The sequence below is a fragment of the Stenella coeruleoalba genome (assembly GCF_951394435.1).
Source record: "Stenella coeruleoalba genome assembly, chromosome: X".
In the NCBI taxonomy this organism is placed as follows: Eukaryota; Metazoa; Chordata; class Mammalia; order Artiodactyla; family Delphinidae; genus Stenella; species Stenella coeruleoalba.
In genome coordinates, this window is record NC_137152.1 from 87,021,940 (window position 1) to 87,046,014 (window position 24,075).

At 37.1% G+C, this 24,075-nt stretch overlaps 1 protein-coding gene across 4 annotated transcripts in view; it reads right to left on the minus strand.

The window, feature by feature from the left end:
• Positions 1 to 24,075, minus strand: part of NUP62CL (nucleoporin 62 C-terminal like) — a 69,341-nt gene that overhangs the window by 33,364 nt on the left and 11,902 nt on the right. For 2 of the 4 annotated variants that reach the window (XM_079911601.1, XM_079911599.1), the window contains 2 exons: positions 5,506 to 5,610; positions 3,994 to 4,095 (listed from right to left, as the gene is read on the minus strand). In XM_079911601.1, coding sequence (XP_079767727.1) covers positions 3,994 to 4,095; positions 5,506 to 5,563 — 160 coding nt within the window. In that variant the 5' untranslated portion in view covers positions 5,564 to 5,610. Of the gene's footprint in view, positions 1 to 3,993; positions 4,096 to 5,505; positions 5,611 to 9,483; positions 9,614 to 17,555; positions 18,060 to 24,075 lie in introns of those variants that run through there. The other 2 variants (XM_079911600.1, XM_079911598.1) reach the window with 2 other exon arrangements.

A 24,075-nucleotide genomic window follows, 5' to 3' on the forward strand; every position in this document is an offset into this window, starting at 1 on the left:
CTAACCAGACCCATAACCATTAAAGAAATTGAATCAATCCTCAAAACTCTTCCCATAAAGAAAACTCCAGACCCAGATGACCTCACCGGTAAGTTCTGCTAAACTTGCAAGGAAAGAATAATTGCAATCTTACACAAAATCTCTGTACATCTATAACTTTGCATACTTATGTGAATATATCTGTGTAATTAATTTCTAGAAATGAAATTGCTAGATCAAAGGGTCAGCATGCTCTAAATTGTAATATAACTTTCCAATTCCCCTACCAAAAAGACTTTGCCAATTTACATTCCTATCAATAGGGGAGACTGCCTGTTTCTCTACACCATAGCCCATAGTAGGCATACATCTTAGCCAGTATTATAGTTAAAAGCCTCTCAAAGTTTTGTCTACAGCCCAGACCTCTCTTCTATGTGTCTTTTCTATTACACCCTTACTAAAATGCCCTGTCTCTGTACATGAAATTCTCAGTTCACATCATGGCCGAGCTCAGATTCTTCCTTCACCATGTTTACTGTCCACTTCTCTTCTACTCATGGTTATCTCTTGGTTTTCTGAACTCCTATAGCACTTTTGGTTCTTCCTTACACAGTGAGCACTTAACAAACAATGCACAGAAAATTGTGGCTGGTGGAGACTGGAAGTGTTTTCTTCTTTTTGGTTCTCTGTATTTTCAAATGTTCTTATAATTAATAAATGCTGCTTCTGTAACAAGAAATTTGTTATAAAAATATATTATAACATGTATACAATTATTTGTTTGTTTTACGTTAGCCTTGTTTTCCCAATTAACAATACTTTCAGGTTAACTGCCACCCTAGATAAATACATATATCATGGTGACTGCCAACATGCACTGCCTATTCTTAGGGAAACTGGCCTACTCTGTTCCTGCTGAGGGATCAGGCTCAGACACCCATTCTTTATTTCAGTAACTCTGTCCTTTGATCCTAGTTCACAGTTGACAAGGGTGGGCATCTGAAGTATAGGAAGCCATCCCATATGCTACTGGCAGCCTATAAGAGGGTCTGACACAAAAAGCTCTAGCCAAACAGGGATAAGGTAGGTCAGATCTCATTTTCGAACATTTAGAACTGTGGAAAGAATCAGACAGTAGGTAAAGATACGGAAATATTTCCAGAAATATGGAAAGAATCAGACTCTAAGCAGAAATTTGGAAATATTTCCAAGTATGTAGAAAGAATCAGACAACAGGCAAAGGGAGCTGAAAGGACTGACAGAGGAAAAACATAAAGTAGAATTAAAGAGTCATGAGCAAGTCAAAATTAAGAATATAAAGCAGAAAAAGAGGTAAAGAAACCAAAAGGAAGTTAAAAAAAGAAAAAAACAGGCAAAAGGAAAATAGCTGAATTATGTTTATGCAATATTAGATCCAGGAGGTCCCTAAAGCTGACTTTAGAACAACTTCTAAATTCCACATTCCTTGAAGTTCATTGCCACGATAATACCTGTATTAGATTTCCATAAGATTTCATTTCCCTTTTGGCCACAAGGATCCTTACAATAATTCCCCCATTCTTTTGGTTAGCTTTTGTGAAAGTGGAATGAGCACCACAAGAGAAGACCATGCCCAGTCACAAAGGATCCCCGGGGTCACTATCACTCAGGACACTGGAGAGGTTAAAGATTGGATCCCACGTTCCATTCTTTATAGCCATGTGGTCACCATGCTCTTCATCTGAGAATAAAAAGTCTTATTTGAAAAGAATTCCCTCCCCAGAAATGCTGAAAATTAATGACATTATCAAGACCCCCCCCTTTATTGATTAATTCATTCTAACATTGTGTAACTACTATATTCAAGGCAAAAAACCCCAGAAAAACAATTAAGAAAAAAAAAAGTCCTTGTTGTAAGGGAGCTTATCTTCGCCCAAAGAAGATTTTTTTTTTTTAAGTCAGAATTTCCTGACACGGACAGATGTCCAAAGATAACGTATACTTAAGAGAAAACAGCAAATTCTATGATTATGTCTGTGTGTATCCCATTTTTGTAAAACAAATAAATTTAATGTATGTTTGTAAGCATTTGGAAAAAAGCCTGTTAAGACAAGCACCAAACTGTTTTCTCTAGAGGGTGTGATATATGTATATATGCATGTGTGTATGGTTTTTATAATTTTTAAAAAAGCAACTACCATCACTACCACTAAAGAAAGAGGTTAACAGACAAATGAACAGCTCTCCAAAGATGCTGTGCGATACCTTCAGGAAATTAATACCTGTCAGTCTAAACACAAAGGACTCTTGAGTCATAAAAAAATGGTATGATTATTTTAAACTGTTTATATAGTATTTATCTTTGTTCCTTATTTTCATGGTATTTTTAAAAGGTATAAATTAGCTCTGGCATAGTAGGCAATATTCAAATAACAATAATATTTCAATTAATACCAAAAGAAGCAATGGTTTTGAGAACGAAGGTTCTATCACAGTCTGATTTTGCAAGTTACAACTTTGGTCTAAACTAAATACAGTCAACTCTATGTTATCTGTGTACTAAAAGGGAAGCACTGTTCTATAAATAATAGAAAATAATTGCATACCAAATTTGGATTTACATTTAAATAAATCTCATTCTGATGATCTTAAAAATCATTACATAAAATAGTGAGACCATCCTTTAAAAGATCCTACTATCCAATTTTCCTATCTTGTCTCTGATCAACAACTATGTATCTTACTCCATGCTAGGAATGGACATCATTACTTTCATAGACTAATGCAAAAGATGAGATTTATAACAAGCAAGCTTCTCTTAAAACTTGCTGGTTATACCTAGGGCAGAGAATAATCTCAAATGGCTATAAATTTACAAATACAGATACCCGAAAGCTGTCCTACAGGGCTAATTTGTGAGATGAAGAATCTGAGCAAGTAAATATACTTGGGGGGAAGGAAAGGTGAGTAGGGGAAAAAATCAACAGTGGGTTGGGGGTATTGAGTTGAGACATATCTGATGGGGAGGTGGGTAAGTACATAAGGCAGTGGTGGATGGGATGGGCTAGTAGCAAAGGTACCAGTTTGCAGGAAGGAATCTTAAGACTCAGATAGGTAGGGGATGAGTTATGGCAGAGTCACCAAAAAGCCTGCAAATTCATATTTCAGTGACTCCGCCCACGACTGAAAGAATCAATTTTTTGTTCAGCATTTTATAAGGGAAACTATGTGTTATATTTCTTGCAAATATGGTTACTTATAAAATTCTCAAGCCATGCCCTTCATAATGCTCATAGGTTGGCCAGTTAGCCGAGTACACAGTAGAAATTCAGTTAAGTGTTGGTCATGCAAAAGATGGTTTACATCTGTTTAGGAATAATTATTTTAAACTTAACAAGGACTGACTTTTAGTTTATGACAGGTTTGAATAAAGATTCATTTCAGCCCTAAGTAAACTTTTAAAAGTCAGAACAAACAAGACTTCCCTAAAGTGGAGTCTGACTTAAATGGTAGGTTTAAGTAGTAACTGACCTCTAACCACCCAGCTCACAACAGCTAAAAGGCAATGGATAACCAAGTTTTCTTTAATTTACAACCTAACTAGTGCCTAACTGGCAGAAACAAATTTAGGATAGGTCCACAGAAACTCCTGTAATCAGCTTAAGGAGAGGATCAACTTTAATACAGGTCAAACCTTAAATTAACTTTTAGAGAATAAAACTCTATGAATCCCAGTGTACTGGGTCACTTTAAATAGTATGGTCAATAATAAGAATTTTTAAGTTTCAGAGTTGACAAGAGTTTGATAGCAGCTTTGATTATGGTCATCTCAAAGAAGTAATCTCATTGACATCAACTGTCTCATTCTACCCTTTGGCAATTGTCAATACTGATGTACCTTTTGGATATGCTGGTGAGATGATCAAAACCTTCTTAGTCCTAGAAGCTAAGGAATACAACCTACTTACTGCTTTTGTTATGCAGTACATTTCCAGTGAGCATTCAAACACATCCCAGTAGTTCTAAAAATCTTACTAGATGCAACAGCAGCTGCTCCACCTGCTCCAGGGAAATTTAATCCAAATCCCAATGCTGTACCACCAAGCATTCCAGCCAAAGTTGTAGGGGCACCACCAACTGCAGAGAACAACATAATATTACCTATTACTCTTTTAATCAAAAACAGTGAATGAAGAATTTATATAGGGTATTTTTCATCTGAGTCCTTTAGTAACTTTGGCTAAGCCTCAAAAAACTACAGTCAATCCATTTATATGAAAAGTCTAGAAAAGGCATAGATAGAGACAGAAAACAGATTAGTAGTTGTCTCGGGCTGAGAGATCTTACTGGGATGATAGAAATGTTCTAAAACTGCACTATGGTGAGAGTTACACAATTCGGTAAATTGATTAAAAATCACTGAACTATACACTTACATTAATTTTATGACATGTACATTATATCTCATTAAAGTTGATTTTAAAAACACTGTGGTCAAGGTTTCTTTTCATTTTGTAGGCAAGGACATCAAAGACAGGAAAGAAAAAAGAAACCTGTCAAAAGTCAGAAGTCGGACTTACCCGGTGGCACAGTGGTTAAGAATCCGCCTGCCAATGCAGGGGACACACGTTCAAGCCCTGGTTCGGGAAGATCCCACATGCCATGGAGCAACTAGGCCCGTGCGCCACAACTACGGAGCCTGAGCTCTAGAGCCCGCGAGCCACAACTACTGAGCCCACACGCTGCAACTACTGAAGCCCGCGCACCTAGAGCCCATGCTCCCCAACAAGAGAAACCACCGCAATGAGAAGCCCACGCACCGCAACAAAGAGTAGCCCCCACTTGCCGCAACTAGAGAAAGCCTGCACGCAGCAACAAAGACCAAGTGCAGCCCCAAATAAATAAATAAATAAATTAGTTAATTTTTAAGAAAAGGTCAGAAGTCAAGTTTTTGATTGGAAATGGAATTCATTCAATAATTTTAACTCCCAACCTCAGACATGGTCATATTCACAAAATCTATTATACTTGAGAAGGATATTGCTTACATATATCAAAAGGTTTCCAGAATCTCAGTCATGTCTCAGGAGTGGAACTGTATCTACTTGGAAGAAAATACAATTCAAGTGGCAACCTGCAATTTCAACTAATGTTCCACCTACGCCAACTGCACAAGGCAATGGGGGATGGCGGCCGCCATTTTTCAGGCTCAACTAGGCATCAGCAATTCCTGGCAAGTTTTATTCCCAGAAATGGTGACAGGCTTGCTATAACAGGGCTTTGGGAGGGCCATATTACTGCTAGGATTACAATAACAAACTCTAATGATGAACATCATGGCTGTAATAATCATGTTAATATAAAATTCATAGTGAAAGCCATGACAATCAGGTTTTTAGCAAAGCTACTATTGATATCAACAGTTACAAACGGGATCAAGCATAATGATAATTTATGAGACGTCGGAGATCCATAGCTTATACTGGCAAATTGAGTTAAGTGGCCTGATGCGAAATAATAGTATTTTCTTTGCAACCAGTAACTTACATGAGAGTCCAGTAGCAGCAGTGGAGGTAGAAACATTTGAAAATGAGGTAAACAGCATGGTGCTTGAACTAGTAGCAGTAGCAACAGTAGATGCTGGAACCAACCCTAAATTAAAGTAACAAGCAGAAAGATATGTCAATAAAAATAATTTTTAATAAGTAAAACACCATTATAACAAACTTCACTTATATGGAGAAATAACAACAAAGCAAGGAAAATCAAGTACCCTGATAGTTAATAAATGTAACATAGTAAAATTCCGATTTAAAAAATAGTTCATCAGTACTGCTTAGTATAGCCAGCCTTCTAGCACCATCATAAGAAAGAAACTCTACTAAAAAAGTGAGCAACCTAACAGGGGGGTCCACTTCCAAATTTGTGACATAAGAAGTCCTAGGGACCCATTCCCCAGTGAAGCAACCATAACTGGTAAAAAATATTTTTTTAAAAAAATTGAAATCTCTGGAAATTGTCCTGAAGGTACAGCAAATAAAGAAACATTTATTCAAGAAAATCTGCTAAAATTCAGTAATACAGGTGAGAGTCTACAGCATATGAATCATAACCCACGCTCTTCCCTCCATCCCCTTGCTCCCCTTGAGAGAAGCTACACTCCAGGCAGGAGTCGCCAAGAAGACTGGACTCCCTCTTCCCTCAGCTCCCAACCAATGAATACAGTATCTCATTAGGAGGGGAAGCAGCCAGCATTCCTCATCACCCCTGACACACAGTTAAAGGATTGAAATTCCTGGTGAGTACAGCCAAGAGCTGAGGGGCTTCTTTCCTCCAGTCAGCCCCCACTCATAGGGCAGAGGGTCTACACCAGGCACAGTAGGCTTGCAATGCTGGAGCCCCATCAATCACCCTGACTGCCCTGCCCCAGCTTACCTGTAGGGCTGAGGTTGCATGCCGGAAGAGAGAAGCAAGAAGATCAGAAGCAACGGTCACTGCCCAGCACCCAAAGCACTGGTTCAAAGATTTTGCCCAGGGATAAAGGTAGCCCATAAGAACAGAAAGCTATGTCCAGAAGAACTGACTTTATTTGAAACAGAGTATGAGGAAGTTCAAGCCAAAGGACTCTCTCGAAAAAAAATAGAGATTTTGGTGGTAAGCAATTAAGAGGAAGTAAGCTTCATGAGAGCAACATTTAGGCTGCAGGCCAGCCAGTTTAGCAGAGATAACCAGGGAAAGAGAAGGCTGAAAAGAGCCCTCCTGAGGATCAGAAAAATTAAGTACTGATACATGAATGAATCTTGAAAACATTTTGCTAAATGAAAGAAGCCAGACACAGAAGGCCACATATTGTATGGTCCCATTTATATGAAATGTCCAGAAGAGGTAAATCCATAGACAGAAAGTATATTAGTGGTTACCAGGAGCTGGAAAGAGAAGGTAATGGGAGGTGACTGCTAATGGTTACAGGGTTTCTTTTTGCAGTGATGAGAATGTTCTTGAATTACATAGTGGTGATAGTTGCACACTCTGTGAATATGTTTAAAAGAAACACTGAATTGCACAGTTTAAAAGCGTGACTTTTAAGATATATGAATTATACCTCAATTATGCTGTTATTTAAAAAATACATGATCATCTCAATAGAAGCAGAAAAAGCATCTGAGAAAATCCAACACTTTTTCACGATGAAAACACTCAACAAACTAGAAAGAGAAGGGAACTTCCTCAACATGATAAAGGGCATTTATGAAAAACCTACAGCTAACGTCATGCTTATCAGTGAAAAACAATACTTTTCCACTGCCATCAAAAACAAAACATGGATGTCTGCTCTTACCACTTCAATTCAACAACACACTGGAAGTTTTAGCCAGGACAATTAGGCAAGAAGACGAATAAAGGATACCAGATTGCAAAGTAAGAAGTAAAATTATCTCTATAAACAGATGACATGATCATGAGTACAGAAAATTCTAAGGAACCCATAAAAAAATCTGGAGAAAAACAAATATCATATATTAACGCATATATGTGGAATCTGAAAAAATTGGTATAGATGACCTTATTTACAGAGCAGAAATAGAGACACAGACGTAGAGAGAACAAATGTATGGATACCAAGGGGGAAAGTGGGGGGTGGGATGCATTGGGAGATTGGGATTGACATATATACACTATTGATACTATGTATAAGATGGATAACTAATGAGAACCTACTGTATAGCACAGGGGACTCTACTCAATGCTCTATGGTGACCTGAATGGGAAGGAAATCCAAAAAAGAGGGGATGTACGGATAAGTACAGCTGATTCACTTTGCTGTACAGTATAAACTAACACAATATTGTAAAGCAACTATACTCCAATAAAAAAAATCTATTAGAACAATGAACAAGTTCTGCAAAGTTGCAGGATACAAGATCAATATAAAAATAAATTTCAATTCTATATATTATCAATGAACAATCCAAAAATGAAATTAAGAATATAATTCCATTTACGATTGTTCAAAATGAATAAAATAGTTAAGAACAAATCTAACAAAACAAGTGTAAGGCTTGTATCCAGAAAAATAAAAAACATTATTGAAAGAAATTAAAGGCATCCTAAATAAACAGAAAGCTCTCATGTTCATGGATCAGATAATTTTATATTGTTAAGATGGTATGGTAGACAGAAAAATGGTCCCCAAAGATGGCCACATCCTAATACCCAGAGTCTGTGAACATATTACCTTACTTGACAAGAGACTTTACAAATGAAGTGAAGGTTAAGTAACTTGGAAGAGGGAGATTATCCTGGATTATCCAGGTAAGCAAAATCTAAGGACATGAATCCTTAAAAGTAGAGATCCTTTCCAGGCTGTGGTCAGAAGGAGATGGTGACTACAAAAGAATAGTCAGGGGATTTCCCTGGCGGTCCAGTGGGTAAGACTGTGCTTCCACTGCAGGGGGCACAGGTTTGATCCCTGGTTGAGAAACAAAGATCCCACGTGCTTCGCAGTGCAGCCAAAAAAAAAAGAAAAAAAGAATGGTCATAAAGATGCAAGGTTGTTGATACAAACGGCCATCTAACACTTGAAATCATACTCAATGTCATTAGTCATTAGGGAATTGCAAATCAAAACCACGACGAGATACTACTTCATATCGACTAGGATGGCAATAACCAAAAAGACATAATATCAAGTGTTAGCAAGGATATGCAGAAATTGTAAACCTCAGGCAATGCTAATGGGAATGTAAAATAGTGTAATCTCTTTGGAAAACTGTATGCACTTCCTCAAAGTGTTCAACATAAAGTTACCATATGACCCAGTAATTCCACTCCTAGGTATACAAACAAAAGAAATGATAACATATATCCACACTAAAATATGTACATGAATGTTCACAGCAGCATTATTCATAACAGAAAAAGATGAAAGGAAACAACCCAAATGAATATCAACTGATGAATGGATGAATAAAATGTGGTATATTAATACAATGGAATTTTATTTGGCCATAAAAAAGAAGCACTGATTCATGCTAAAACATGGATGAGCCTTGAAAACATGCTAAGTAAAAGAAGCTAATCACGAAATACCACATATTGTATGATTCTATTTAGATGAAATGTCCAGAACAGAGCAATCTATAGAGACAGAAAGCAGATTCATGGTTGCCAGAACTGGGGTAAGAAGAGAACGGGCAGCGACTGTTAATGGGTATGACGTTTCTTCGGTGGGTGATGAAAATGTTCTAAAATTGACTTCAGTAATGGCTGCACAACTCTGTGACTATCCTAAAAACCAATTAATTGTGCACTTTAAATGGGTAAATTATGTGGTATGTGAATTATACAATAATAAATCTGTGAGAAAAAGTAATAAATAGACGTCTGGAATAAAGTTTCAGAAAACAGATTACCTGGACTCTTCTTGAAAATTTAAAATAAAATCTATAAAAGAAATAAAGCTAGAGAAATTAAGTACATAAAGACACAAATAAGCTTAATTGGTTAATTGAAAACAAAGTTTACCTTTTCATCCTCACTATAGATCATTGCACACGGCACGTGATAGTAAGTACTCAATAAATATTTATGCTGAATCGAGCCAACCTTTTCCAATACATAATTTTCCAATACATAATTACAGATATTCTTCTTCCTTTTCAAAAGGAAAAAGTGCTTAATAAGTAACTGCATTTGAATCTATTGATACCTGTATCCAACTGTTGAACAATTCATGACAATATATGATGTAAGACTCTGCTATCCAAAACATCTAGGGCCACCGGGGGTTTGGGGACAGGGGGGAGATGCTAGGAAGGAACCGGGAACATTACCACATACCTCCAACTATTTAAAATATGTATCATGGAATATCCCTATGTTTCATTTAAGAGAAGCACCACATGTATACTTTTAAAGAAATAACCAATTATAGCAAAGGTGTTTTAATATTTCTAATTCAATACCTACCAGTGAGGCTAAATTTTTATCATGGGTTTAATGGCTGCTTTAATTTCTTCATTCAAAATTGCCTATTCATGTCATCTGCCCATTTTCTCATTGGAGTATTGTCTTCTTATTATTGATTTTTAATAAAAGTATTATATATATATTGAGGCTATTTAGTCAAATGTTGCAAATATTTCCTAATCCCAGTTTGTCATTTGCTTTTTTGATTTTGTTTTTATTTTTTAGGTAGTCAAATCTTTCCATTGTTTTCTCCTTTATGGTTTATGTCTCCATATCATGTTTCAAAATTCCCTCAAACATATAAAAGGTGTTCAACTTCACTTTTAGGAGAAAATCACACATTATAACTACCTTGAGAACAATTTCACCTAACAGATGGGGAGAAATAAAAAAACTGGTAACACACTCTGTTTAAGGACACTGTGAAGAAATGGGCAGCCTCCGAGATTTCTAATGGGAGTGTAAACTGGTATAACCCCTATGCAAAATAAGTGGCCAATGTTTTAAAAATTACAAATGCATCTATCTTTTGAACCAGTAATACTTCTTTTAGAAATTTATCCACAAAGATATACTTATACACCTGCAAAATGACATGTAAAATAAGATCCATTGCACCACTGTTTATATTAGCAAAAGAGGAAACAACCCAAACGTCCACCAGCAAAGGGTTAGATAAATTATAGCACATCCAGACCATGGAATTCTATGATGCTATAAAAAATACTGAGGAAGCTCTCCATATACTGATTGATGTGAAAAGAGCTACAAAATGTTTAAAATAAGTGTATTAAGTTTTACGTTTAAAAAGCAAGGTACCGAATAATGTGCAGAGTATACTCTCATTTATATTATTTTTTAAAAAGGCAGAGGGCTAAGAATATATATTTTTATTTGCTAGCAAATCCATGAAGAAACTCTGGAAGGATACATACAATTACAGTGGCTAGCTGAATAGAGGGGGTGGGGAAGGGGTAAGGGAGTAATACAGGGTAGATGGGGGCAGTATACTTATTTATACTATTTTTATAGTCTTAATTTTAAATCATTTGACAGACTATATTATATATCTTAAAATTATACTTAAATAAATGGTCCTCTCCCTAACCCAAGAAATATTATTTACACATTTTCATATTCACCTATGCTTTTTAAATATTTATGGTTTCATTTTCTATCTTTAATTCACCTAGTATTTCTTTCAGTTAATCTTTTTAAGCAAAACATAATCCCCTTCCCCCAAATCACCTGGCTAGCCAGCTATTGCAATTCATTTGTTCACTACTCCATCCTCTCTCCCCAGATTGGAAATGTCATCTTCATAAACCCAGGTTTGTTTCTGTACTTTAAAATTTTTCACTGATTTTTCCTTCTATCCCTGTTCCACAAGAGAGTTCCAATTATTGAAGCACTAGAATTCATTTATTTTTTATACTAAATATTTTAAACTTATAGTCAGAGAATAAATTTACAATATATTTTCATATATTTTTCTACAAGTACACTATCATTACTTTTCTTAAAAAACAAGACATGACTAGTCTCATGCACTTATCCCCTTCATTTAAACTCTAGAACCTTGTCAAGTCCCTCCTTCCTTTCCTTCCCTCAAAGATTCCCATTGTGGTTTTATAAGAATTATGTTCAACGTGTTGGTTAATTTAGAACTAAATGACATTCCTGTACTATCGAGTGTGTGTATTCTTCATTTCTTCATGTCTTCTTTTATATTCCTCAGTAAAACTGTATGGTTATCTTCATATAGGTCATGCACATTTTTAAAGTTCATTCTTAGGCATTTCATACCTTTGGTTGAAATTGTTAATGGGAAATTCCTCCATTATATTTCCCAATTACTATTGTTTAAACATGGGAAAGTGACTGTTTTTTGCATTATTTATTTTGTAACTGACTGTATTACTGAAATCTCTTCACTAGCGCTAATTAAATTACACTCAAGTTATGCCCATATTTTAAAGTCTTGATCATCTGTCTCAGATACTGGCATAATTTCAGGGGCCTGACCTTAAATCACATACCCAAAGGTAACTAAGGAAACAAATGCCATTTAATATGATGTGCTTTTAAGCTAAAGGAGCCTGACTCTTAAATAAGGAAGGGTTTAAAAGACAAAGTCTCATTTTCCTAATCATAGGGCTAGAACAGGGTTTTTCAACATGGCACTACTGACAGCTTGGGCCGATAATAATGGACAATGGAGGACTGTCCCATGCTGGGATTTAAGACATGCATATTTGGTCTTTGTACCCTTTCTTGGACAAAGACCCTAAAACCCTTGTAATTTCCTAAGTGAGGAGAGAGATAGAAGCATCTTCTGTTATAATATTTGGGTTTTGTCCCCAGTTTCAGAAATAGCTCCAAGAGCAATAAAGGTGAAAGGAGCCTCTGCAAGTCCCTTTCAACCACACCTGATTTATGTCAAAGAGGTGAACTTTAGAAAGCCCCTAAGGCTGAGAGACTGGTTACCAGAGGAGCCAACCAAGTGATTAGAGGGTTGGGGCTTTTAGCCTAACCCTCTGACATCTCAGGAGAGGAGAGGAGCTGGAGATTGAGTTCAATCACCAGAGGCCAAAGATTTCATCAATCATGCCTACATAATGGAAGCTCCATCAAAACCCTAAATGAAGGGCTTTGGAGAGCTTCTGGGTTGGTGAACACACGGAGGTGCTAGGAGGGTGACGTGCCTGGAGAGGACATGGACGATCTGGGCTGCTCCCCCATACTTTGCCTTACGCATCTCTTCTATTTGGCTGTTCCTAAATTGTATCATTTATAGTGAACCAGAAATTTTAGGTCAAGTGTTTCCCAGAGTTCTGTGAGCTGTTCTAGCAAATCATCCAACCCAAGGAGGGAGGGGTCACAGGCACCCCCAGTTTGTAGTCAGTTGGTCAGAAGTACAGGTGACAACCTGGGACTTGCAATTGATATCTGAAGTGGGGGACAGTCTTGAGGAACTGAGCCCTTACCCTGTGGGGTCTGTGCTACCTCCAGGTGGTGAGCATCAGAGCTGAATTGTAGGACACCCATTTGGTGTCTGGAGAGTTGGAGAATTGGTTGGTGTGGGAAGAACTCCCATATATTTGGTGTCAAAAGGTTGTGTGTTGAGGACAACAAAATTTTCCTTTATGTGCACTGCAAAGTATTTAGCAGCATCCCTGGGCTCTACCCACTAGATGCCAGTAACACTCACCCAGTCTGGACAACCAAAAATGTCTCCAGATACTGCCAAATATCCTCTGGGAGAAGGGGCAAAAATCGCCTCCAGTTGAGAACCACTGGACAAGAGGAAGGGTTCAATACCATAATTTTCTCCATCTAGTGCTATAAGGCTAACAAAATCAGCCTTAATTCCTTCATGTTTAAGAACAGAGGAAAATGTCAACTAGCTTAATGAATTGTTAGCCATAGAAAATAGGCATTTTTTTTAACAGAATGGGGGAAGGTGGCCATACACTACAAGATAGTGGGGCTTGCTACAATAACGAAATGGTGATACTAGAGGAAGAAAGGACAGATAATAGAACAAAATAGGAAGTCCAGAAGCAGAACCAAGCATATATAATAATTTGGTGTATGAGGAAGGCAGCATCTCAAATCAATAGGGAAAAAATGGCCATTTAATGAAATACTATGGTTTAATTCACTAATCATTTAGAAAAAAGATTCCTAAAAATATAATGGAATTCTATAAATGTTCAAGTAATCAATAGGAAGGCAGGAAATTCCTAAAAATATAAACCATAAAAGAACAAAAAGAATTAAGAATCCTAAGGTGAAAAAGGCCTATACAAATAAGTCCAGAGAGAGAAACTCAGAAGAATGAGAGATTTGACAACATAAAAATTTACATCTTAAGGATTTCCATTTCCAGGAAAATGTACTTTCCCTATTCCTCCCACTACGTATGGCTTAAACCCCTGGACATTATATATAAAATGAACAAGAAAACCCTGAAAGGTGGCGAGAAGGCAAATCAACTAGGGATCTTGAGACCCAAGGAACATTATGGTAATGAATTCCATGGGTTTTCTTTCTGCCTTGTATTTCCCAGGCTCGGAGTTGAATAGGTTGGCCAGTCAGAAATGACAATGGGTATAGAAAAACAAAACCAAACCCAACAAAAACCTGCTCTCTAGACAAAAGACAAGAATGGGGCAGACCAACAAGACAGAAAACTTTTAGACAATAACCAAACATCACAGAAAAAAGTGTGGTCCCGCTCCCTACCTATTCCAGAGAACAGCAAGTGAGGAACTTAAACTTCCACCATTGTGAGGCTATAACGAGGTGTCCCAGTACCCCAGCCAGGATGGTATCAGAGAAGGTCAAGTAGGGAGCCAGGATGTTACCTCTGCCAGCAGTTAATGAACCATGTCCTCACAGTGTCAGTGGAAACCACATCAGGAGCAGGAACTCCCACTCCTGCCCAGCAGTAACTAGGAGACCCTTGCCTTGGGTAGCAATGGAGACGGACTAGGGAAAATGAAGTTCTACTCCCACCTTACAGTAACACAGTGAAACCCTTCTGTCTCATGCCAGAGCAATGTCACATAAAGCCAGCTAAAGCAAAAGTCTTGAATCTGATTCAGAGTCTCATAACATAATAAGAAAATGTCCAGGTTTCAATTAAAAATCACTCTTCCTACCAAGAACCAGAAAGATCTCAAATGGAATTTAAAAAGACAATACCAAGATAATAGAAATGTTAGAATTATTTGACAAATATTTCAAAGCATCCATGATAAAAGTGCATCAAAAAGAAATTATGAACACACTTGAAACACAAGAAAAAATACCCTTAGCAAAAAAAAGAAAAAGAAAAGAAATGAAAATCTCTACAAAGAAATAGAAGATAAAGAAGAGTCAAGTGGAAATTTGAGATAACCAGATAACCAATAACCAAAATGCAAACCTGAAGCCAAGCAAAAGGACTCAGCAGCAGAACAGAGGGGATAGAGACAAGAATCAATGAACTTGATGACAGAATGATAGGAATCTACACCAAGACACTTAATAATTAAATTTCTGAAAACTAAAGACAAAGAAGAAATATTGAAAACAGCAAGAGAAAAATGTCATCTGACCTACGGAGGAAAAATTATTTGAATGACAAATAGTTACACAAATTGACATCCATACCATGGAATACTATGCAGCAATAAAACAAACAACTGACTCACACAACAATCTGGATGATCTAAAGGGAAGTATACTGAGTGAAAAAAGCCATTCCCAAAAGATTACATACTGTATGATTCCATCCATATAACGTTTTTGAAATGTCAAAATTACAGTAATGGAGAGCAGATTAATAGTTGCCAGGGTTAAATAGAGTGTGGGAGCAGAAGAGAAGTAGGTGTTGCTATGAAAGGGCAAAATGAGGAATCCTAGTGGTGAGAGAACTATTCTATATCTTGACTACCAATATCAACATCCTGGTTGCAATATTGTACTATAGTTTCACAAGATGTTACCACAAGGAGAAAGTGGCCAAAGGGTATGTGGGATCTCTTTATTTTTTCTTACAACTGCATGAGAATCTACAATTATGTCAAAATAAAAAGCTTAATTTAAAAATTTAAAACCTTTTAATATCTATAAAACTAAGTAAAGTAAAACCGAAACAAACTGGGGAAAATACTTCTTTTTGGGGGGGAGGGGAATTACATCCTTATTTTCACTAACATCTAGCAGAACCTGAGCACTTTCTTTAGTTATAAAGGTAGGCAACAAACCACGTAGGTTAGTAGTACCTGTGACTTTGTCACCAACAGAAATCATAGGTACAAAAATACTTCTTATACAAATATCAAAGCGTTAGGCTATTGCACCTGCATATAAACGAGGAAAAGATAAGCACCATATTAGAAAACTGAGCAGGGAATTCCCCGGTGGTCCAATGGTTAGGGCTCCACACTCCCACTGCCAAAGGCGCGGGTTCGAGGGCCTGGGTTCGATCCTCAGTTGGGGGAATTAAGATCCCGCAAGCCGCATGGTGCGCCCCCCCCCAAAAAAGAAAAAAAGACAGAAAACTGAGCAAAAGATACAAAAAGGGAATTCATTCAATTTCCCTCTCTCTCTCTCTCTCTCTCACACACACACACACACACACACACACAAACACACGAAAAAAACACAAATACAATTAATCAATCATTTGAAGAGAAGTCAGCCTTACTACTAATAAAGGAAAATGTAAATGAACATGATGCTATGATACTATTTTCAGTGTTAAACTACCAAAGCTTAAAAAACAAACAAACAAACAAAAGGGATAATATCCAACATATTTAACACCGTGGGGAAATGTATACTTTCATAAAAACGACAAAGATAGCCAACGTTTATTGAATACCTATTATATACATGTCAGACAAGGTTCTAAGCAGTTATTTATATTCACTTACCTACCTAATCCTCACAACAACCCTACAAGGTAAAACGCTGAGCACTTACTGATGAGCAAACCAAGCACTGAGAGCTTAGAGTAACTTGTCCAAGGTCAGAGAACTAGTAAACAACAGAACCAAAGTTCAAACACTTATTTCCTGGTTGTTTTTTTATTGATAACAGATATGTATTATTTGTAATATCAAAAATTCATTTGTACACAATTAAAATAATGCCCCCCAAGGTAGTGACCAAATATTCTAGCATCATAATGATTTTAATGCTCCACTTCATCTCTTTGTGTCCTACAATGCCATACCAACCAATCAAAATTGGTTACATTATCACTACTAAATACAAATTATAAATAAGTTGTTTATTATCTATAATTTTTTACATATTTTACCTTTTTGGTTGTTTCCAAAAGCTCTGAAACCATTACTATGAATATGTAATTCAATAAAATATACCATAAAGTAAAATGTATACAATATCTCACTCAGTGTATTTCTCAAGCTCTAAAATATCTGAGGCATCTACAGTAAAACCAAGCTTATGTGGCTTATAAACCAGTACTTTTTATTAACTGCATTTTGGTTTAGAAAGATCCTAAATGTCTTCTCATTAATGTTCAGTATAGGTTAAATGCATTTTACTGAATCTGACTTATTTAGAAACTGGTAACCCATGCATGCAAAATGTCTCTACTAGCCAAAATATTTTACCATTCCCCAACTATGCCATATAACTCACTTATTACTACATTATTAATATTCTCTAAAATTTTATACTACTCCAGAAATGTTCTTTCCTGTTTTATCGTACCTCCTGATAAATTTCATTTCAGAAGTTTTATTTTAAAAAAGGAAAACAGAACATATCAACAGATTGTGAAAAAAAATGCTTGGTAAATACAAGCATTAAACAGTTGAACAAAACATTTCAGTGTAACGCTATTATTACTAGTGGCCAATTTGTCTAGACTATTCATTCTCAGAAGGTTGTAACTTTTCCCCCAAACAAACATTCCTTGGTTCTAAACCTAAAAATGCAAAACCAGAAGGAGCAGTTTAGATTAAATTTCTATCGCATTCATCAATAACACTAACCTCCAATAAGAGAAGTCAGTCATATTCGGATGAATCAATCAAATAAGAATCTCAAAATCAATCTTGAATACTGTGCTTCTCCATTAGAGAGCAGAGTTCAAAACTTACCAGTGGACTGTCCACCACGGTTGAAACGAGTAACTGATTGTGTAGCAATCGTTCCACTAGACGTCCGAGTAGCAGGAGTGAGGGGTAATCCTGCAAACGCTGTTGGTTGAGAGGCGTTCCCCATCAAGACAATATTGAAGTTGGTGCACCCAGTCTGAGGTGCACTTCCACCAATGAACGAGGACACTGCTGCAGACTGAGTGACAGAGCCAAAAGCAAAAGGAGTGGATGCTGTCCCCTGGTGTGATAGGGCACTGCTTGTTACAGCATTAGTACGGGTGCTGGCACCCAGCTCAAAAGCCCCTAGAATCACTGTAGGTTGTGTGAAAGCCCTGTTGCCCAAGTTTAATTTTATTGCATTTATTCTAAATAGAGAAAGGAAAAAATCAATATAATAGTTCGCCGCCACATTAAATGGCAGCTAGATAACATAGCTCCTGTCAAATTAAGTTTGTTTTTTTTTTAACATCTTTATTGGGGTATAATTGCTTTACAATGGTGTGTTAGTTTCTGCTTTATAACAAAGTGAATCAGTCATACATAAACATATGTTCCCATATGTCTTCCCTCTTGCGTCTCCCTCCCTCCCACCCTCCCTATCCCACTCCTCCAGGCTGTCACAAAGCACCGAGCCAATATCCCTGTGCCATGCGGCTGCTTCCCACTAGCTATCTACCTTACTACGTTTGTTAGTGTGTATATGTCCATGACTCTCTCTCGCCCTGTCACAGCTCACCCTTCCCCCTCCCCATAACCTCAAGTCTGTTCTCTAGGAGGTCTGTGTCTTTATTCCTGTCTTACCCCTAGGTTCTTCATGACATTTTTTTTCCTTAAATTCCATATATATGTGTTAGCATACGGTATTTGTCTTTTTCTTTCTGACTTACTTCACTCTGTATGACAGACTCTAGGTCTATCCACCTCATTACAAATAGCTCAATTTCGTTTCTTTTTATGGCTGAGTAATATTCCATTGTATATATGTGCCACATCTTCTTTATCCATTCATCCGATGATGGGCACTTAGGTTGTTTCCATCTCCGGGCTATTGTAAATAGAGCTGCAATGAACATTTTGGTACATGACTCTTTTTGAATTTTGGTTTTCTCAGGGTATATGCCCAGTAGTGGGATTGCTGGGTCATATGGTAGTTCTACTTGTAGTTTTTTAAGGAACCTCCATACTGTTCTCCATAGTGGCTGAACCAATTCACATTCCCACCAGCAGTGCAAGAGTGTTCCCTTTTCTCCACACCCTCTCCAGCATTTATTGTTTCTAGAGTTTTTGATGATAGCCATTCTGACTGGTGTGAGATGATATCTCATTGTAGTTTTGATTTGCATTTCTCTAATGATTAATGATGTTGAGCATTCTTTCATGTGTTTGTTGGCAGTCTGTATATCTTCTTTGGAGAAATGTCTATTTAGGTCTTCTGCCCATTTTTGGATTGGGTTGTTTGTTTTTTTGTTATTGAGCTGCATGAGCTGCTTGTAAATTTTGGAGATTAATCCTTTGTCGGTTGTTTCATTTGCAAATATTTTCTCCCATTCTGAGGGTTGTCTTTTGGTCTTGTTTATGGTTTCCTTTGCTGTGCAAAAGCTTTGAAGTTTCATTAGGTCCCATTGGTTTATTTTTGTTTTTATTTCCATTACTCTAGGAGGTGGGTCAAAAAGGATCTTGCTGTGATTTATGTCATAGAGAGTTCTGCCTGTGTTTTCCTCTAAGAGTTTGATAGTTTCTGGCCTTACATTTAGGCCTTTAATCCATTTATAGCTTATTTTTGTGTATGGTGTTAGGGAGTGATCTAATCTCATACTTTTACATGTACCTGTCCAGTTTTCCCAGCACCACTTATTGAAGAGGCTGTCCTTTCCCCACTGTACATTCCTGCCACCTTTATCAAAGATAAGGTGTCCATATGTGCATGGGTTTATCTCTGGGCTTTCTATCCTGTTCCATTGATCTATCTTTCTGTTTTTGTGCCAGTACCATACCGTCTTGATAACTGTAGCTTTGTAGTATAGTCTGAAGTCAGGGAGCCTGATTCCTCCAGTTCCTTTTTTCGTTCTCAAGATTGCTTTGGCTATTCGGGGTCTTTTGTGTTTCCATACAAATTGCAAAATTTTTTGTTCTAGTTCTGTGAAAAATGCCAGTGGTAGTTTGATAGGGATTGCATTGAATCTATAGATTGCTTTGGGTAGTAGAGTCATTTTCACAATGTTGATTCTTCCAATCCAAGAACATGGTATATCTCTCCATCTATTTGTATCATCTTTAATTTCTTTCATCAGTGTCTTATAATTTTCTGCATACAGGTCTTTTGTCTCCTTAGGTAGGTTTATTCCTAGATATTTTATTCTTTTTGTTGCACTGGTAAATGGGAGTGTTTTCTTGATTTCACTTTCAGATTTTTCATCATTAGTATATAGGAATGCCAGAGATTTCTGTGCATTAATTTTGTATCCTGCCACTTTACCAAATTCATTGATTAGCTCTAGTAGTTTTCTGGTAGCATCTTTAGGATTCTCTATGTATAGGATCATGTCATCTGCAAACAGTGACAGCTTTACTTCTTCTTTTCCGATTTGGATTCCTTTTATTTCCTTTTCTTCTCTGATTGCTGTGGCTAAAACTTCCAAAACTATGTTGAATAAGAGTGGTGAGAGTGGGCAACCTTGTCTTGTTCCTGATCTTCGTGGAAATGCTTTCAGTTTTTCACCATTGAGGATGATGTTTGCTGTGGGCTTGTCATATATGGCCTTTATTATCTTGAGGAAAGTTCCCTCTATGCCTACTTTCTGCAGGTTTTTATCATAAATGGGTGTTGAATTTTGTCAAAAGCTTTCTCTGCATCTATTGAGATGATCATATGGTTTTTCTCTTTCAGTTTGTTAATATGGTTTATCACATTGACAGATTTGCGTATATTGAACAATCCTTGCATTCCTGGAATAAACCCCACTTGATTATGGTGTATGATCCTTTTAATGTGCTGTTGGATTCTGTTTGCTAGTATTTTGTTGAGGATTTTTGCATCTATGTTCATCAGTGATATTGGCCTGTAGTTTTCTTTCTTTGTGACATCCTTGTCTGGTTTTGGTATCAAGGTGATGGTGGCCTCGTAGAAGGAATTTGGGAGTGTTCCTCCCTCTGCTATATTTTGGAAGAGTTTGAGAAGGATAGGTGTTAGCTCTTCTCTAAATGTTTGATAGAATTCGCCTGTGAAGCCATCTGGTCCTGGGCTTTTCTTTGTTGGAAGATTTTTAGTTACAGTTTCCATTTCAGTACTTGTGATTGGTCTGTTCATATTTTCTATTTCTTCCTGATTCAGTCTTGGCAGGTTGTGCATTTCTAAGAATTTGTCCATTTCTTCCAGATTGTCCATTTTATTGGCATAGAGTTGCTTGTAGTAATCTCTCATGATCTTTTGTATTTCTGCAGTGTCAGTTGTTACCTCTCCTTTTTCATTTCTAATTCTATTGATTTGAGTCTTCTCCTTTTTTTTCTTGAGGAGTCTGGCTAGTGGTTTATCTATTTTGTTTACCTTCTCAAAGAACCAGCTTTTAGTTTTATTGATCTTTGCTATTGTTTCCTTCATTTCTTTTTCATTTATTTCTGATCTGATTTTTATGATTTCTTTCCTTCTGCTAGCTTTGGGGTTTTTTTGTTCTTCTTTCTCTAATTGCTTGAGGTTCAAGGTTAGTTTGTTCATTCGAGATGTTTCCTGCTTCTTAAGGTGGGCTTGTATTGCTATAAACTTCCCCCTTAGAACTGCTTTTGCTGCATCCCACAGGTTTTGGGTCGTTGTGTCTCCATTGTCATTTGTTTCTAGGTATTTTTTTTGATTTCCTCTTTGATTTCTTCAGTGATCACTTCGTTATTAAGTAGTGTATTGTTTAGCCTCCATGTGTTTGTAGTTTTTACAGATCTTTTCCTGTAATTGATATCTAGTCTCATGGCGTTGTGGTCAGAAAAGATACTTGATACAATTTCAATTTTCTTAAATTTACCAAGGCTTGATTTGTGACCCAAGATATGATCTATCCTGGAGAATGTTCCATGAGCACTTGAGAAAAATGTGTATTCTGTTATTTTTGAATGGAGTGTCCTATAAATATCAATTAAGTCCATCTTGTTTAATGTATCATTTAAAGCTTGTGTTTCCTTATTTATTTTCATTTTGGGTGATCTGTCCATGGGTGAAAGTGGGGTGTTTAAGTCCCCTACTATGAATGTGTTACTGTCGATTTCCCCTTTTATGGCTGTTAGTATTTGCCTTATGTATTGAGGTGCTCCTATGTTGGGTGCATAAATATTTACAATTGTTCTATCTTCTTCTTGGATCGATCCCTTGATCGTTATGTAGTGTCCTTCTTTATCTCTTGTAATAGTCCATATTTTAAAGTCTATTTTGTCTGATATGAGAATTGCTACTCCAGCTTTCTTTTGGTTTCCATTTGCATGGAATATCTTTTTCCATCCCCTTACTTTCAGTCTGTGTGTGTCTCTAGGTCTGAAGTGGGTCTCTTGTAGACAGCATATATAAGGGTCTTGTTTTTGTATCCAATCAGCTAATCTGTGTCTTTTGGTGGGAGCATTTAGTCCATTTACATTTAAGGTAATTATCGATATGTATGTTCCTATTCCCATTTTCTAAATTGTTTTGGGTTCGTTATTATAGGTCTTTTCCTTCTCTTGTGTTTCTTGCCTAGAGAAGATCCTTTAGCATTTGTTGTAAAGCTGGTTTGGTGGTGCTGAACTCTCTCAGCTTTTGCTTGTCTGTAAAGGTTTTAATTTCTCCATCAAATCTGAATGAGATCCTTGCTGGGTAGAGTAGTCTTGGCTGCAGGTTTTTCTCCTTCATCACTTTCAGTATGTCCTGCCACTCCCTTCTGGCTTGTAGGGTTTCTGCTGAGAGATCAGCTGTTAACCTTATGGGGATTCCCTTATGTGTTATTTGTTGTTTTTCCCTTGCTGCTTTTAATATGATTTCTTTGTATTTAATTTTTGACAGTTTGATTAATATGTGTCTTGGCGTATTTCTCCTTGGATTTATCCTGTATGGGACTCTCTGTGCTTCCTGGACTTGATTAACTATTTCCTTTCCCATATTAGGGAAGTTTTCAACTATAATCTCTTCAAATATTTTCTCAGTCCCTTTCTTTTTCTCTTCTTATTCTGGAACCCCTATAATTCGAATGTTGGTGCATTTAATGTTGTTCCAAAGGTCTCTGAGACTGTCCTCAGTTCTTTTCATTCTTTTTTCTTTATTCTGCTCTGCAGTAGTTATTTCCACTATTTTATCTTCCAGGTCACTTATCCGTTCTTCTGCCTCAGTTATTCTGCTATTGATCCCATCTAGAGTACTTTTAATTTCATTTATTGTGTTGTTCATCGTTGCTTGTTTCATCTTTATTTCTTCTAGGTCCTTGTTAACTGTTTCTTGCATTTTGTCCATTCTGTTTCCAAGATTTCGGATCATCCTTACTATCATTATTCTGAATTCTTTTTCAGGTAGACTGGCTATTTCCTCTTCATTTGTTAGGTCTGGTGCATTTTTATCTTGCTCCTTTATCTGCTGTGTGTTTTTCTGTCTTCTCATTTTGCTTATCTTACTGTATTTGGGGTCTCCTTTTTGCAGACTGCAGGTTCGTAGTTCCCGCTGTTTTTGATGTCTGTCTCCAGTGGCTGGTTGGTTCAGTGGGTTGTGTAGGCTTCCTGGTGGAGGGGACTAGTGCCTGTGTTGTGGTGGATGAGGCTGGATCTTGTCTCTCTAGTGGGCAGGTTCACGTCTGGTGGTGGGTTTTGGGGTGTCTGTGGTCTTATTATGATTTTAGGCAGCCTCTCTGCTAATGGGTGGGGTTGTGTTCCTGTTTTGCTAGTTGTTTGGCATAGGTTGTCCAGCACTGTGGCTTGCTGGTCGTTGAGTGAAGCTGGGTGCTGGTGTTAAGATGGAGGTCTCTGGGAGATTTTCGCCGTTTGATATTATGTGGAGCTGGGTGGTCTCTTGTTGACCAGTGTCCTGAAGTTGGCTCTCCTACCTCAGAGGCAGAGCCCTGACTCCTGGCTGGAGCACCAAGAGCCTTTCATCCACATGGCTCAGAATGAAAGGGAGAAAAAGTAGAGGGAATTAGTAGAAGTATGAGGAAAGAAAGAAGGAAAGGAGGGAAGGAAGGAAGGAAGAAAGAAAGAAAGAAGCAAAGAAGGAATGAAGGCAAGAAGGAAAGAAAGGAGGGAGGGAGGGAGGAAGGAAGGAAGGAGGGAAAGAAGGAAAAAAGACAGAAAGAAGATACAGTAAAAATATAATAAAGTATAATAAAGTTATTGAATTAAAAAATTCTTATTTAGAAAAAAAAAAGGGACGGATAGAACCTTAGGACAAATGTTGGAAGCAAAGCTATACAGACAAAATCTTACACAGAAGCATACACATACACCCTCACTAAAAGAGGTAAATGGGGAAAAATCATAAATCTTGCTGTCAGAGACCACCTCCTCAATTTGGGATGATTCGTTGTCT